We start from the raw sequence: 17,933 nt of genomic DNA on the forward strand, positions 1-17,933 counted from the left end.
GTTCACAACATGGTAAAAGCTCAAAAAAGTTAATTTTGCTTAATATGAGTCCTTTAAGAGTTAGTTACTCAGCCTGAGTTATTCTTATGAAACAATGTCTTCATTATTCATAAAGTCTTTCTTCATACTTTATCAAGGCTAATTCAGTGTAGTCATTATTATAAAGTGTTACCAAATTATCTGTAGCATGAAGTGCGTTTAGTAAAAGTGCTTTGACCAACTGGACAGATAATGCATAACCTTTGTCACATTCATATCAGTGATAACTAAAATATTTTTCCTTCACATATAGACTCTATAATATACTCTTTCTGTTCCTGCTTCAAATAGTAACAATTATTCATCAAAACGGTTTGCTATTACAGCAATATCAACTTGAAAAAAATAGCAACAGACTTGTTTGTCAAATGTGAGTAATGGTCTAAAAGGAGTTAAAGGGTGTGTTTACAAGCTTATGTTTCATTCACCCGATGCAGTAGTGAGGAGTGCATGGTAACATGGGCTCTTATGAGGGCATTCAGGCATGTGTGGGGTTCATAATGCTACACAAAGTATTCTTCGTACATGTCCTTATATAAAACGCGCACATGCTAAAATGCATTGGTTATTAGTCAGAAGCAGCATGGATAAATTCATTCCTTTCTATAGAGAGCTAAGGGTCTGCTTGGGGGATTGTCATTGAGGGTTTGGGTTCTTTTTTATACATTTCTCCTGTGTATTCATCCTCCCACCAGCAGAGGGAGCAAAAGCAAAAACAGGCACCTGTGTTTTATCTAAAGCAATCGAAAAGCGTGCGAGGGCTGGATCAGTTAAACACATTTAGTCACTTTTGGCAACTGTTACCATGTTTTGGAAACTTCTACCAAATGAGTCAAAAATGTTCCACACATAGTAAACATGAAACTCCTGTAGACTGGATTGGCAGTAAGAATGATCAGGACTAACAAAAACTACAAAATAATTACCCCTGTTCAGGTTATTTTTATTTTATGACATATTTTCAAGTACAAATATGATCATTATTATTAAATTACTAAATTCTAGTTTGGAATACAAATGGTTAAAATAGCCTTCTTCATTTATTTTCATTGTAAAACAGCTTTATGTAAATTGCTCTTTCGTTGCAGTTAAAAGTCAAAACTCGCGCGCAGTTTGTGCTGTTCCTCAGTCGATAATATGGCAGTTCAGAGATTATGGCAATCCATTATGGCATCAAAATGTTTACTCCCAGCTCAAAGCTTTGTTCTGGTTCAGATTTGACAACATTTGTAGAAGTAAAAATCCAACGAAGCTTGGCTCACAACAGTCCCATATTACACTTTAAGATATGTTATAATGTTATTATCTCATCACAAACCGGAGTTGTGTTTTTGTTTCATTCACACACATTTGATTGGTCCTTTATCATTAGTTTGTCTACATCTCCAAAGCTCAAAATGCTTTGCTCCACCTTGTGATGAACTCGTAGTTTTGAAATTAACAGCTACCTTTTATCTTTAAATTAGTTCAGTAGAGATGGGTGAATTACAAGGCTAAAATTATCCAAATAAGTGACCGTTTATGGAGTTTAAAAACACTGTGGAGCACTTCTTGCATTACCGCATGGCATCACAAGGTGCAACTGAGTGTTTTCCATAGGAGAGAATAAATATTCATGTAAATAAAACAAAACAAAACTCCAGGTATGATTTTGATGAGGAAACAACATTATAAAACAGATCAGAAAATTGTGTAAAAAGGACCTTTTAAAATACTGAAGACATTTTTTTAGTATGTGTTTAAGTGATCCAGCCTACGCACGTAGTATTACACTTCAAGCATGATTAAAAAATAAATAAGTATTCACATGTATTTGTTAGCCTATTGGATAAAACAGTCCTCTGATAACAGCATTGTACATTTGTCTAACATATATACAATCATAGAGCCGTACTGGCCTCTGCTGGGGCTCAGGCTTTTGGTGTCCCTTGTTTTTCTCCTTTGGCTCCTGAAAGTCCATTCTCTGTGTTGTCGTTCCCTGAGCTCACCAGGCACTCTTTACTGTGGACAGAGAGGCAGCAGAGGTTAGGGTATACTCTTGTACCATCAGACACATCCTTCAGTGTCACTGCGGCAACCTGTCTGGAGCACTGAGTGAACACAGAGCAGCTACAGACCTATGCTCAAAGTCAGTCGTAAATAGGTCTAGCCTCAGTCTGTGGTTGCTACTAGGGATGGCACAATATCTCATGCCGTAAGATGTCATGAGACAAATTGTAAAATTGCGCACACGCTGAAAATGAACTTTGCATTGGATAAAAAAAAGTTAAAGGGACAGTCCGGAATTTTGGACATAGGACCTCATTTCCTAGTTAGCCATAATGTTGGAGATGTGCGAAGACACTTAAACACTAAAATATTCCATCAGTCTTTGTATTTGCAGAGGTCGCTGGTGCTAGGCTAGTGCATGTCAATGGCCATAGTTATCCTGCCACTAAAAACAGTCTTACCCACTCCCCAAAACACTTGAAGCATTTCTTACCAGACTATCAGTGTAAATGTCTGTGTTGATAGAATAATGTTTGAAATAAACCTAACCTTGCATGGCATGAATCGCTGCACTTTGAGGGACTATTTTCTCAGCAGCAGCAGAATTTTACTTTGCCGGTAAGATAGGTACTAGGTGATATCAGTCCGCCCCTGCCAAGCTTTCTATCAGGAAGTACAACTCGCTGCTGCTGCTCAGACATAAATCCTTCAAATGCAAAGTTGGTTTTACTTCTAAAATTATTATATTGACGCAGACATTCACATCGATACTATGGCGTAAAAACAGATTTGCCGCAGGTGTTTTGTGGAGTGGGTAAGACTGTTTTTAGTGGCAGGATAACTATGGCCATTGACATGCACTAGCCTAGCACCAGTGACCTCTGCAAATACAAGGACTGGATGGAATATTTCAAAAAGTGTCTTCACACATCTCCAACACTCTGACTAACTAGAAAATGTCCAAAATTCCAGACTGTACTGGCAAGATGCATTTTTTGAGAAGTTGTAGTCACGTAAAGCAGTGCTACAGAAAAAATAAAAAAAAATAAGAAAGAAAGTAAATTCAAAATTGTGAGATTCAAACTGGGAACTGGATTACACAATTTAATAAGAGTAAAATATTGTCAAAATCTCATCTGACCTCATTCTTGTACATCCAGTCTCGTGTCTCGTTTTGTGGAAACTGTTTCCCACCCCTAGTTGTTACATAGACTATTGTACATAGGGAAGCTGAGACAATGTGGTTGAAGTACGAGAAAATTATAACAAAAAGTGTCTGACAAAACACCTGACAAAATGGATTAAAAGATTACTTTGGCTGTGCATGTAAAATAACACCATTACAAAATAAGTAAGAAAATATGTAACTTAAATTAGCTATAACATAACCACGTGCACACAACTACACAGAAAGTCCCCAAAACTTAAATCAAAATACAGGCACCTAGAAAAACACAAATGACTCCAGACAGTTTACTCCTCCACAAGATCTGGCCCATGACCCTAACCTATGCTTATAAAAAGGAGAGTTATTTAATTGTGTATGCTCTATGGTATTAGTATGGTATAATTAAGAACATAAAAAAGAAGTGGCAAATTAAAAAAAAAAAATAAAAATGGGATGAAGTAACCACAAAACCCACTTTGTCACAGACTAGGATAGGGAATTTTTCACAGCACTGTCATATCAAGGACATCTACTGCTAGGTCCTTGTTGACGTTTCTGTACAGATATTCCTATCTATGATCACAGGTCATAATGCACCTACAAGAAAAGTATGTCAGAAAGACAATTCTGTCAAGAGGACAAAAGATTTTAAGACAGAATATGTTCTGTCTCTCATCCAAGCAGCTTCTTCAGTTCTGAGTGACAAAACATATCCATTCCTAAAAAAACAGCTAATGCAAAAATTGTCCCGTTGAAAGAATTTCCGTAATTTCCGGACTATAAGCCACAAGTTTTTTCTCACACTTTGAACCCTAATAAAACGATGCGGCTAATATATTGATGGATTCTTTGTTTGGCACATTGTCCATTCATACATATACGGTCTGTGGTTTGGCAACACAGCAGACAGCCAGAAAGCATCGCTGTCTGTGCGGGTAACACAGCGGATCTATAGATCTAGGGATAACATGAAGATGAAGCACACTCAAATAGTTTAGCGCTGTGTGATAAAATAAGTTATGATTCTAAAAAAGTTTAGTTAGAGGGATATGTCTTATCAGTATGTGTAAATGAAAAGAAGAAACGTCTCAAACTTCAGTATCCGGATATCCACTTGATAGATAGAACTAACCCCGTCCCTGAGAGAGGCTGAAATGTGCTGAAATCCTATGAGACACTGACATGATACAGACAGGACAAAGACTCTTTCTGCAGGAGACATGCGCAGTAGAGTGCGGGAAGAGACGAGGGTGGAAGATGCTTGTTTGATTGTGTTTTGAACAGTTATTTTGCACTTCAAACACACACCCTCCTCATGGAAAACACACAAAGACGTATGCTTATGATGCAGCTTTTAAGTTAACGGTATTGATGTGGCTGTGGAAGAAGGAAACAGAGCTGCTGTACGTGAGCTCGGCATCAATGAGTCACTGGTGAGATTTTGGCGATGGAAGCGTGACGAACTGACTCAATGCAAAAAGACGACAAAAGCTTTCAGAGGCGATAAAAGCAGATGGCCCAAACTTTATAACGTTCTTGAAGACGTGGACACCTGCGGCTTATATTCAGGTGTGGCTTATATATGTACAATTTAAAAATTTTGTTAAAATTTTGTTGATGCGGCTTATCTTCAGGTGCACCCAATAAGTCCATAAAATACATTTTTTTTGCGATTGAACATACCTGGACAACTGGATTATACCGACACTACCATAATGTGTTGATTGTTCAAGTCTATGGATTCTGAGCTTGCTTTACAATTGTAGGGCTGCTTGAAATACTGTATGTTGATAGTCAGTGCCTCTCCCCATGACTATCTGACACCACTAACCTTAACGACGTACTGGCATGAACTATTTCTGTGAACTATTAGCAAAGGTGGTCCAAGGATGTCAGCAGGTCTAAATAAAAATACATTCTTTCTCTCAGTGACTCTGGACTATCGGATTTCAATACAATAACTGTGATAAAGCAAATAAACTGTATTCCACAATGGCATAACTTCAATAATAACAGTTGACTTACTTCTTCTCGTCGCCCTTGCACAGGAAGCGGACCACCAAAGCCTTTATGACCATGATGAGGATAACTAAGCCAATGACTCCACCCAGCACTGACACTATGATCACTGTCAGTGTGTTGTCAACCTCCTTCACTGAAAAGAAATATTAAAGTTCAGAATACTTTGCAGGATTAAGAGCAGTTCATTTATGTTTTTTCTGACTTATCTCCTTAAAACTCCTGAAGCTGTATAAAACACAGCACATTTTCATTTTGTCTACTTTCACAGCTCTTATCACAAAACATATTTGTAATTCAATATCAAATTTGGAAGATATTTCAAACTATTTCAAAGTTGTAATGTTAAAGTTCTATTTGAAACAAGCCCTAGAGTGTGTGTTCACAATAGTCCTGGTTTGTTCCTGGTTTAGGTCCGTTCTAGTCTGGGTTAGTCCTGATCTAATCTTGATTTAGTTCAGAGTTTAGTCCCAGTTTAACACCAAGTTGAAAGCACCTTTTACCGTGCCTTCTACTTAAAAGAGATTTCAATCTAAATTAAAAAGTCTTTTGGCAATCTAGAGTATCTTCAGTAGCAGTCGTCAGCCAGAGTTGTCCGGTTAGTGACATACCTTGGTCCACTACTATCAAGGTGAAGATTGCACTGTGGTTTCGGTTTTTCTCCTTTGGGTTCTTGGCGAAGCAAACATACTCCCCTTCATCTTCAAAGGTGATGTTCCACAGCAGGATGGAAATGTTGTTGGATTTGGAGGAGCCCACAAACTCCACACGCTCATGAAACACGGACACTTTAGGTTCTACTCCCTCAATAGGAATCACAGCCTCACAGAGCTGCAACGGAACACACACAATATGAACATTTGTACTTGAGTAAAGGTACAGTTACATATTTGTGCTTAACTTAAAGAACTTCCAAAATTAAAAAAGTTTATTCAAAGTACTACTTTTTTTATGCAGTTTTAGTAACATTTTAGATTAGTGTTTTATACTGAACTTGAGTAATTCAACAGATTTCCGCTGAGTTCAACCCCAATCCGCATATTCCATTATGAGTGTTTGACATAAGCAGAGAGACATCAGTGCTTATGGACGATTGGGACTTGTGCTGTTTTCTGTAATTCCGATGCTTTTTAATGTAGCTAACATTACAAAGTTATTTTCTTTTTAGTCATTAGTTATTTTCCATGCTTCTTATGGTTTGATCTCTTGGAATAATATTCATAAAAGTGCAGGACCATGGTTCCATTTTTGGTCCAGTTGAAGTAGAGGTTCTTGATGCCGATGCAGGAGGAGTAGGTACATGGCAGCAGCACTGTGGAGCCGTTCATGGCTTCCAGCGTGGACACTTTTCCTGTGGAGACCTCTAATCCAGCAACACTCCAGATACCTGAAAACACATGATACACACATGACACATGAAGATATTATAACCAACTCTGACTTTACAAGAACATTAATGATCTTTGCACTATGGACTTCTAAGACTTTTAATGATGAACAGGGGGCATTTATGGAAACTAGTGTGTTTGACGAGCATGCACTGCATGTCTGAATGATGAAGTTCATTCACACAAAACACCATTCATGAATAAAGTCTGCTTTGTCAAATTTTATTTTTATATAATGATGCTGGAATCAGTGGGGAATCGCACTCATTTCCTGGAAAATTTGGTCCATGTTTACTGTTATTGCTCATTCAGTCCATACTGAGTGGTGATAAGATACTATTGTATTGTATATGTAGATTGTATATGTATTGTAGACTGATGGGAAGCAGTGCTTCCATTCTGCACCATGGGTCATGTTGTTCAGCCTCTTTTTAACACTACATTAACAACACATTTCTAAAAGGGCACATGCTACACTATTTTCTGATCTATGTTATGTTGTATATAATGTATAATATCACAAACATACCCACAGTTTTATTTTGTTCCATTCACACATGTTTGAAAGCCAAACCCCCCATATTTAGGCTGAGTTTTTCTTAGCTCCACTGTGTTTTTAAACTCTATACACTTATACTATCTTTGGGTAATATCAGCTCTGGAATTGCCAATCTCTACTGAACTAAATGTAAAAGGTAGCTGCTGAAAAATAACACTACATGACATCACAAGGTGGAACAGAGCATTTTGAGATTCGGAGATGTAGACAGACTAATAACAAAAGGTTGGACATTTGTGAATGAAACAAAAAACAACTCCAGGTATGTTTTTGAGGAGTTAACAACATTCTAACACGTCTTAAAGCTCACAAAAGTAAATTTTCTGTAATATAGAAATGTGTATTATTTTAGTACTTCACTGTGCATTCAACATAAAATGTAAGCTCTCACGAAACCTTGGACAGTATTTGCCTGCACAATTTAAAAGTCACATCCAAGTCCATTGCACGCCGACCTTGTAGCCTGACAGGGATGAGGGGTCTCGTGTTTCGGGGCGGTGGGTTCTGCCCATGTTTTGAACTAACAGCTGGTGTAAGTGTCACACACTGGGGACCTATTTTTAAAGCTCATCACACACAGATCTGCTTGAGATCACATTTCACTTTTACATGTGTCTGAGCACTTGGATGACTCTGTGGCTCTGAAGGAAGTGCAGCAATGCAGGGAATCTAACCCGCGACCTATTTACTGATGTTTACTTGTAAAATATATGCTAAAAAAATGTAACACTTTATAATAACTACAGCTTAATTGACCTACATCATACACAAATAGTTTAATTACAAATGGTTTAGCAACTATCCTAACTCCTAACCCCTGAATAATTCTTAACAAACTATTTGTGCATTAGGCTTATAGTCATTATAAAGTGGCATCTAAGCGGCTTTAAAGATGATTGTGCTTGTACTAAAGGCCATACTGTGGAATATTCCAAACACAGCAATAATACCTCCATGAAAACAAGCAAGTTGCAGACTAACTCCACCAGAAGTTAGACTGTGCTCCTTTAATAACCAGGGAATTTCCCCTTTGTATGAATGACCTCAGTGTAAGTTCAAAGTTACAATATAATAGAGTGTAAATCTCCACTGCCTTAATCATATCCTTTTAAACATAATGATTAATACTACAAGCTTTGTTAAAATTAAAGCAGCAGTAAAGTACAGTTTAAAAAAAAAAAAAAAGTTAAGATACTACTGGTAGGACACTTTTTTATGATTATGATCAATACTTGAAAAGGTATTGAAAAATATACCAGTGCAGAAAACCAGTACTGGTACCCTAAAAAATATAAAAACAGAATACAAACAGACATATTTAATTGTCTTTTAATTAAAAAAATATATATATTTTCACATACTATGAAATAATCTTTGTATTTAATTAGACATTAGCAAAAGTAGATTGCTAGTTAGAATTTATTCAACCTTTCTTGTGTGTATTTGGAAATACAATATTTGAAAATTAAATCAATTAACTTTGTCTGAAATTTATATGAAAATTGCTGTTAAATATTTCCTGGGCATTCACTGGATGTGTCTCCTGTTTCAGGTCGTGTATCACTTCATGCATTTCGAGATTGTTCCATTGCGGATGCTTTTAAACCTGTGCTCTGCTGAGGCAGACTAACTAAATAAGTGCATAGATTCAAGGCATTGGATTGCATTACGTCAAATCTTTCTCCCAAAATCTAGAATTACATTGCATCCTAATGGAAAAGGTGACCCTATAAGAACTATGTGTAGAGACCATTTGACAGTGATGGGAAATTGACAGTTGTTTACAAGACTGCACCTATTTCTGGATCCAGTTTATGACATGGTTAATGTAATGTGCTGCACTGAATGCTGTCTTTGTATATTATTAATAGTGAGTTAATAATAATAATAAAATAATAAGGCCTCAGTTTTATATAGGGCTTTTCTGGACACTCAAAGACACTTTACAGAGCATTATTCATTCACTCCTCCCTCGGTGGTAAACTACTACTGTATTGTAACCACAGCTGTCCTGGGTCACACTGATGGTAGCAAGTCTGCCAATCTGTGCCATTGTCCCCTCCAACCACCACCATCACTCACGCACACACCACTTTCATACAAGGCAATGTGGGTAAAGTGCCTTGCATAAGGACACAATGACGGTTTTTGCAACTGACAGTTTTGGCGACAAGCCAGTATAACCACTCCATTTTAATTCAAGTAATGAGACGAGATCATGGATATAACGATTTTTAATCAATCAATCAATCAAAAACATAAAGTTGTCACACTCTGCAACAAAGAACTAAAATGCAGCATTGACCTGTGTGTTTTTGGGTGGGGGCATCATCCGAACAGCCAAGAACCTTCCCTTATACAGTTGGAGACAGTGCATGGACATGGATTTGTACATCAGTCATGAATGGCAGGGAATTCTTGTCCATATAAGTTTGGTGAATCAATTGTTGCCAGTGACATTATATACTGTGTATACTATATACATTGTGCTCTTGGGCAACCTAGGCTTCAGCAAACTGTGTGAATATGTGGAAAACAAATAATGGGCATCACAATACTATAAATTAGGGGGAAAAAAGTAAATCGATCTTGATTTCTGATTATTATTATGATTTATCTTTTTGAAAAACAAAGAAACAAAATGGTCTTTAGTATTTATTTCATTAACATAAACATAATTAGATAGGTAGATAGATACATAGATACATATCCAAATACATAAATTAATACTTAAATAAATAAAATCATCAATCAAATCAAAACAATTTGAAACGACTCGATCTTGAAGTGATTAATATTGAAAGTGCCTATGACAGGTTGAACAAGTAATTTTACTTAAACACAATTAAGATCATTATATTTAAGATTTTATTAAAAATATGAAGAAAAAAAACCCATCAGAGTTTGGCCATTTTTTAGGTTTAAAATTTCACTTCCGTGTTGGCAAATTTATTACGAAATTACATTATACTACGAAATTGCATAACTGTTACCTAGTAACCATGTGGTACACTGGGCCCAAACTCCTTAAAAGTACTCAGAGATCATTATTTGACAGATGAAAATATCAGAAAACGCTTTTATTTTGATTAAATAATGTTTAGATGTTTGAGAAAAAAGTGTGTTTTTTGTGTAAATTGTGCAAAACTTTTGGATTAAATTCTCCCTAGAGTGACATCATCAATATGAGACTCTCTAAAACAGAACTCTCCTCTTCCTGTAATTTATTTTTCAAGTTTTCTTCACAAATTGCGCTTTGATTTGTGTAAAATTACCATTTATATTTCCACCAGGTATTATCCCTCCAGATTATATTAAAATTTGAGAATCATCAAAAGCTGTCATACACACTTTAAAGGACCAGCCCAGTGACTTTATTAAAAACAATTCATTGCACTAACATATTTTCACGATTCACTGGCTGGGCAAACCATCAGAGCCCTCCTACAATGATGGGTAGAATCCTTGTAATAAGCACCTCCTTTAGAATCCAGAAATAAACTTCACACCTCCTCCTCCTGCTCCCTTGTTCTACGCCCCCGTTTTACTATCACTCCACTTCCCTGTCATTCATCTCGTTCCCCCTGCACCAGTCGCAGCAGCGGCGGCAGCAGCAGCAGCTATCAGTGCGGGCCCCAGTGCACGTGTGTGTCCATATCATGTGTGGCGTAGTACATGGTATTTTTAGCCCCACTATCAAGTATCTCTCCATGTCCCAAATGGGAAACATCAATATCTGAATCGGGAATCCTAATGGAGCCAAAGACATCTGCCTGTCCGCATGTGTTCCAGTGGGCAGCGAATTATCACATTGTGGGAACGACTCAAAACTCTATACATGTGGGGACATGCCTCCTTCTTGGAATCCTTTAAATTCTCTATGATTAGATTAGCAACATGGTTAAAAAAAAAAAAAAAAAAAAAAAAAAAACATACACGGAGTCATATAAAGCTTGTTTACTTAATCAGTTACTTGAAAGTCATCTTCTCTGAGCACTCTTTTTTTTTTTTTCATTTTGCCTAGATTGTTGCATCATAGGTAAAAATCTGAGCCTGCCCTACATAATTTCATTCCCGCTCACAGTCAGAATACCTGTTTTTCTAGGTATTTTTGAGCTATAAAGCCACCTATAATTTAATAAGTGCAGGGTAGAGCTGGTTAACGTCACACTGTGGACCTTCCAGACAGAGCAATGACATATCCATAGAAACAAGCAGGTCTATATGTAAAGAAGAAATTGTTTAAATTAGTTACAGTCTTATGTCTTTTCAAAAAGGTCTGAAAATCTTGTCAACATTAAAAGTGTTCTGTTTTGAAATGCCTATTCTTTCATCAATGAATCTTAAGAGCCTTTGGACAAAATTCACCTTGAAAACTGTAGTCTAATAAATTTTTTTATTATTACATTAGCAACATGGTTTAAAGGTTTCCTTCATAAAAAAATAAAAAAAAAAAAAAAAACATACATGGAGTTGTATAGCACTTGTTTAATTAATCAATTACTCCAAAGCCATCTTCTTAAGCACTCGTTTCTCACTCAACTCACACTTTTTTTTTTTTTTTTATTTTGCCTAGATTGTTGTTGTATATAGGTAAAAATCTGAACATGTACTGCATACTCACAGAATACCTGTTTTTCTAGATTTTTTGAGCTACAAATCCACCTATAATTTAATAAATGCAGTAATGTCACACTGTGGACCTTCCAGGCAGAGCAATGGCATATCCATAGAAACAAGCAGGTCTATATATAAAGAAGAAATTGTTTAAATTAGTTGCAAACAGTTTTATGTCATTGGAAAAAAGTCTGAAAATCTTGGCAATATTAAGTGTTCTGTTTTGAAATGAATATTCTCTCATCAGTGAACCTTAAAACTTTGTAGACAAAATTGACCTTGAAAACTGTAGTCTGATAAATTCTTTATTATTAGCCCAGCAACCTGGTTTAAAAGTTTCCTCCGTTGAAAAAAAACAACAAAAAAACATAAAATAATCAGTTACTCCAAAGTCGTCTTCTCTGAGCATTCATTTATTTATTTTCTATTATTATTATTATTATTATTATTATTTCATTTTTTTCATTGTGCCTAGATTGTTGTGTCATAGGTAAAAATCTGAGCACGTCCTGTGTAATTTTAAAGTCCATAAACCATCCGTGATCAAACTGTGTTCACAGCAAACACATGGCTCTCTTAGCATAGCACCCATATTGCTTAGTGGCTTTATTTGTTTCTTTTCTAATTGCTCAATCGTGTTGCTGACAACAGAGGACGCTGTAATGCCTAAAAGCTTCAATGGAAGGTTAGGCAAATAATGACTATGGTTAGGGTTAGTATCAGTCTCCAAGAAATGTAAGTAAATCCATGTAATGTAAGAAACATGGAAGCCCAACATGCGTGTAGATATGTGTGTGTGTGTGTGTCCTTGGTCGACTGTCAAGGTGAGTTGTTTTTTCTTTTTATATGAAGTAGTCCAGGGATGATAGGGTTAATGTATTTTCAGTGTAAACCCATGGAGACATCTTGAGGACAGGATCACCTCTTACATTGATCTAAGGAGAACAAGGGGGTAGAGACAGAAAAAAAGACTTATGGAGGCGCTGGTATATATAGGTTATGGATGGTTATAATGGTGACAGCATGGGAGCTAGAGGTCAGCTGAGTGCGAGTCATCTTCAAGGTGAATGGCTAGAGCTGGTAATTAGTGAAATTAACAGCTGTGGATGTCAGTGAATAAACGGCGTGGTAATAAAAGCAGCACGTTAATAGTAGAAAACCGCGCTGGCTGGTTCATGCTTTTCGTTCTATTCTATAACCTCCACTGGCCTAGTTTCCCTGTTCCGTTTTCATGGACATTTCATACCATTTCCCAGTGGGCACAAAGCTACGTTCACATTGGTGCAAAAACATGGCCCAGATTTGACGGTAAGGATTCTATGTGATTTTGACACCAGCTGCAGTTATTTTACAGTACATATATATCGTTAACCTGGGCCTGTTATAAGTTTTTGCAGGAAAAGCAAGAAAGACCAAGAAAGACAGGCCCGCTTGACCAAATCGCTGAGCTGAGTAGGTGTTTTCATTTTGCTGTGGCTGCAGACTTAAAGGGCTGTAAATCAGTTTACTTCCATAAAAATGGTGATGTAGCAGTTGGAATATAATTCGATATGTCATTTAATAATTCCAGTGTCCAAAAACTATGACTAATTCACAGGAAAAGCAATAGCAGGAGATTACTTTTCTTTATGGCCCGGGGTGAAACATTCAACATAATCTCAATAGAAGAGTATATAAATATGGATATATCATATGGTTAAATGTGATGATACAGTATCGATATCGTGGGCTGCTGTATCGATTTATCACCAACAGTATTTTTTGGTATATTTTACTAATTATTTTGTTATAGAGCTACAGTTTTGTTGCTTGTTTAGAGGAAGGAAACTCATTTATGCAACACATTTGACATTTTCACTGTTTTGATGAGTAAAATGGGTGTGTTTCATGTGTTTCATATTAACTTTGCACAAGAAGTCATTTAACAAAGACTTTTAGTATCACAGCCATGATTTAGATTTATTTTTATTGGACCTTATCGAATTGATTTGAAATATATCAAAACAAAAGTGCACTGTATCGAGATATGTATCATATCATGGCCTACGTATCGAGGTATGTATCGTATCATGGCCTACGTATCGAGGTATGTATCGTATCATGGCCTACGTATCGAGGTATGTATCGTATCATGGCCTACGTATCGAGGTATGTATCGTATCATGGCCTACGTATCGAGGTATGTATCGTATCATGGCCTACGTATCGAGGTATGTATCGTATCATGGCCTACGTATCGAGGTATGTATCGTATGTGCAACTTCTTAATGATACCCAGCCCTAATGAAGAGTACAGTGTTTGTTATATATAGTTTTCATGCTTAAATGTGCACTTTGTAACTTTTTCTGGGGAAGGATCCACCCCCGTCTCCATGGAGATGTTATTGCTTTACCTGGAATGCTACACAGTATGGCATTTACATTTTCTTATATCCATGGAGACAAGCAAGTGATGCCACATGATCAAGTTACAGGTCAGATCTTTGGAGACCTCATGGCAACCCCATGCATACAGAGAATGGATGTTTTATATGTAATTCAATATGGATAATCTAAGTGTCATATTTCCAACGAGACAGGCTGTTCATTTTCTTTCTTCACGTTTGGTCAGTGGGTCATTTTCTGAATAAATGTAATGTAATTTAAATGTTACATAAAGCAATTTAAACTAGTAAATGCTCACAATTCCAGCAGTTAATATACATTTTATATGAACCACATCTCTTATTCATTTTCCTTCATGATAACTAATTCCTACCCCTCTTTTTCAGGGTCATCATAGCAAAGCATTGTAATTGCATTGTGTTACTTTTCTGGTGGAGGGTCTGTCAAATGCTTTTCCCCATGGAGATGAACCTTTCTTTGTTCATGGAGACCAAACTTGGAGTTACAGGTCAGATCTGTAGAGAGGCATCACCGCTCACAGTCAGAATGCTTGTTTCTCTAGGTATTTTTGAGCTATAAAGCCACCTAAAATTTAATAAATAGAGTGTAGAGCTGTTTAATGTCATACTGTGGAGCTTATAGGCAGAAACAAGCAGGTCTTTATATGAAGAAGAAATAGTTTTAATTAGTTGCAAAGAAATTTTAAAAAGGCCATTTGAAAAAGGTCTGAAAATCTTGACAGCATTAAAAGTGTTCTGTTTTGAAATGCCTATTGTCTCATCAATGAACCTTAAAACTCTTTAGACAAAATTGACCTTGAAACCTGTAGTCCGTAATCTGCCCTGTAAAAAAAATAAAAAAATAAAAACAGCATCGCAAATGTTGAGCCAGCATTAGGCCATGATGAAAATCCACACACCTTGCGTTGAGTCATCAGACCAATAAAGTACAGTACAAATAGTAGCCTATAAATACAGCGCTTGTAAATCACGACCTCTTTCATTGTCCTTGTTCTTTTTTCCAACCACCTGGTGTGAGCTTCCAGGTGCACAGACAGGCCTACGGAGCTGGGAAAGAGGACATAACTGTATTTCGTATGCAAATGTTTTCAGATATCTGTGCCTTTTGTGGTTATGAAAGCTGTATGCGTTCCCTGTTTTATGATACACTTTCTGAAGAAATGCTGATTCGATTTTTAGAATTTTGAGAGCCAAAGTTTTTCAGCTGAAAGAGAATCCAACCTGCACTGACCCCAACTTGAAATCAATGGCGTGAAATACTATATTTTCTTCATCTCCCTGGCTATTTTGAGTTGCGAGTTGAGATATGATTTAGCAATTTTTGAAAGCAGACTGTTCTTCCAATATGCAACCAGCCGTAATCCTGAGATAGGAGTCAATGTCAGTCAAGTGCCTTGCCCAAGGACACATTTTAACATTATGTGTTCAGATAAGGTTTGAACCAGCTACTCTGTTGTTGGTGGATGATTGTTTAACTCCACCCTTAGGAGGAGAGACAAAAATGGAAGAAGGGAGTAGCCCTATAGTCATCCACATGTGTTCCAAACCCTTTTCTTTAAATTACACATCTATACTATTATAATGACACAGTCTGAATTATGTTGAGTAGTTTTGAAATGATTGAAATTACATGGATTAACAAAGTACACGGACGATAGCTAAACTATTGTTAAAACCATTCGTCCGTCAGATCTTCCATATACAGTTAGGTAATGAGGACTACTGTAAGTTTGGTTTATAATGCAGTGATACGTGTACTTCCATATTACTGCTTATAGAAAGTAGGTGGATTAGCGAAGTACACTGACAATAACTACCAAAACTACAGAGAAAACCATTCATCCGTCAGATCTTCAATGTACAATTAGGTAACGGGACATCTGTAAGGTCAGTTTATACAACAGTGAGTAACAGCACAATCACGCAATATTTAAGCAAGTCACCACTGCACCACTGTACGTCACTTTCGGTCAAAATACTGCTCCGAACCAGCTCTGTCCGCTTCCAAAGAATCTGAAACCTCTACCAAACTCCTAGAAGTGATGACTAATGCCTTTTCCATCCCCATATTATTGATCGGTCTCCACACCTTAGCGCGAACCTTGACTACACTCCGAAAGCTCCCATTTCAATCCGTGTTCAAGTGAAGTTTTTCAGTCGTAATTGTCTTTAAAGCAACAAGTAACCCTACCTAAGCCTCGTCAAAGTTGGTTAGTTGTACGCTGACATAAACTGATCATTCTACCACTGCGTGCTGTTGTTACGCAGTATGGAAGAGGCATTGGAAGTTACACTCACCCAGTAACAGTGCCACTGCCAAGCCAGCGTGAAGTAGGTCCCCCGATCTCTGCCGACTAGAGACATTTGAACCAGTGCTGTCCGCCATCACCATCGACAACACCTATCTCTCTGGCACTATGTCAATAATTCCTTCTCTTGTCAATTTTTCCAGTTTGCAGGTTGCGGTCTTTGCAGCAGCAGCTCTGAATGTGTTGGGACGCTAAACTGCACCGCCAAAGTCCTCCACCCTCCCTCTCTTCTTCTCCTCCTCCTCCTCTGCACTCTGTCCCAGCAATGAACGGACAGGAATTCTTGAATGGGGCTTTCCCTCCTCTCCTGTCCAGGCTTTGCAGGTTTCTTGGCAAAAGGCAAGTAACACAAAATGCTGCATCCGATTTTATGTTGCTGTCCGATGATCATCCGGTAATGCAAAAAATTAAGCAGGGTACAGCAGCAGTTGCAGGCAGGCAGGCAGGCAAGCAGGCTGGCTGGCTGGTGGGTTGGTTGTTGCGGTCCCCCCCCCACCACACTGGGAGACACTGACGGATCGAGGCACGTAATAAGATGCTATAAAGCCCCAGCAGCAGTTAGCGGAGAGGCACGGAGTCTCTAGCCGGCACGGGGAGAAGCGAGCTACTGCAGAGGTGGGAGAGAGGGAGAGGAGCAGGGAGGGGAGAGGGGGTAGAGAGGGTGGGGGGGTGATAGAAGTGCTGCCACACACACATACAGTACAGCTGAGTCAGCCTTACTCGAGACAGCCTCATGGTCAGACGTTGGTCGGAGCTATTGCATTCTACATATCACAAGCGCAGGTTCAAACCGGTGAGAGAGACTGGGGGGTGAATGGACACTTAAGCTAGAGTCATTATTTGACTCTGACTTTGTTGACATCATCAGAAAGAAATCTCGCTGTAATTGTTTTTGTGGTGCGTGTGTTTTATGGACCAGAAGATTCAAGTATTGATCTTGTTAATGTGCACCAAAGCCATTGCGTGTTAAGAACTATATTGGGATTAGGGAACACATGGGTTTGTACCATGAACATACGCATGCAGAATTTCTTTGTTAATGTAAATAATATATTTTGTTGAGCCTTAACACCCAAGAAACCTTCGAGTCCAAACTAGAAAACTTGCCATATTGAGTCTACCAATTTTAATGGTTTTAACATTCTGAAGGTGGAATATGTATCATTTCTGATGGAAGGTTGACAGGGGCTTGTCTCTAAATTGTATTGCTTGGCAGGAAATGTTCCACAGTACGACTTTAAACTTACATTGCTCCATGAAGAAAAGAAGGTTACCCCATAAGGCATTATAGGTCAGATATGTGGAGAGGTGATGCAGTTTTTTTTTTTTTTTTTTTTTTTTTTATAGTAATAATCCAAATATAACTGGACAAATCCCAGTCAGATCAGTTTAATAACATACTGTGGATATTTTCAGGTAAATAATTATAATAATAATGCA

At 37.6% G+C, this 17,933-nt stretch overlaps 1 protein-coding gene across 1 annotated transcript; it reads right to left on the bottom strand.

The window, feature by feature from the left end:
- Positions 1-1,949: 1,949 nt before the first annotated feature.
- Positions 1,950-16,576, bottom strand: LOC110174476 (sodium channel subunit beta-4-like). Its single transcript, XM_020940579.2, has 5 exons — positions 16,483-16,576; positions 6,451-6,602; positions 5,827-6,046; positions 5,222-5,351; positions 1,950-2,040 (listed from the first exon to the last, which is right to left on the bottom strand). Exons 1-5 carry the CDS (start codon positions 16,574-16,576, stop codon positions 1,950-1,952), a joined length of 687 nt encoding a protein of 228 aa, XP_020796238.2.
- Positions 16,577-17,933: the final 1,357 nt, after the last annotated feature.

The sequence above is a fragment of the Boleophthalmus pectinirostris genome, unplaced genomic scaffold (assembly GCF_026225935.1).
Source record: "Boleophthalmus pectinirostris isolate CB_2022bp ecotype Guang Dong unplaced genomic scaffold, ASM2622593v1 HiC_scaffold_9, whole genome shotgun sequence".
NCBI lineage: Eukaryota > Metazoa > Chordata > Actinopteri > Gobiiformes > Gobiidae > Boleophthalmus > Boleophthalmus pectinirostris.

Bases quoted from the DNA above. Each gene is read 5' to 3' on its own strand.
- LOC110174476 (XM_020940579.2), bottom strand. From the start codon at position 16,576: ATGGTGATGGCGGACAGCACTGGTTCAAATGTCTCTAGTCGGCAGAGA. The intron at 6,603-16,482 runs GTGAGTGTAACT...ATGTGTTTTCAG, and splicing joins GGCAGTGGCACTGTTACTGG to GTATCTGGAGTGTTGCTGGA. The intron at 6,047-6,450 runs GTCCTGCACTTT...GTTCCGTTGCAG, and splicing joins GGACCAAAAATGGAACCATG to CTCTGTGAGGCTGTGATTCC.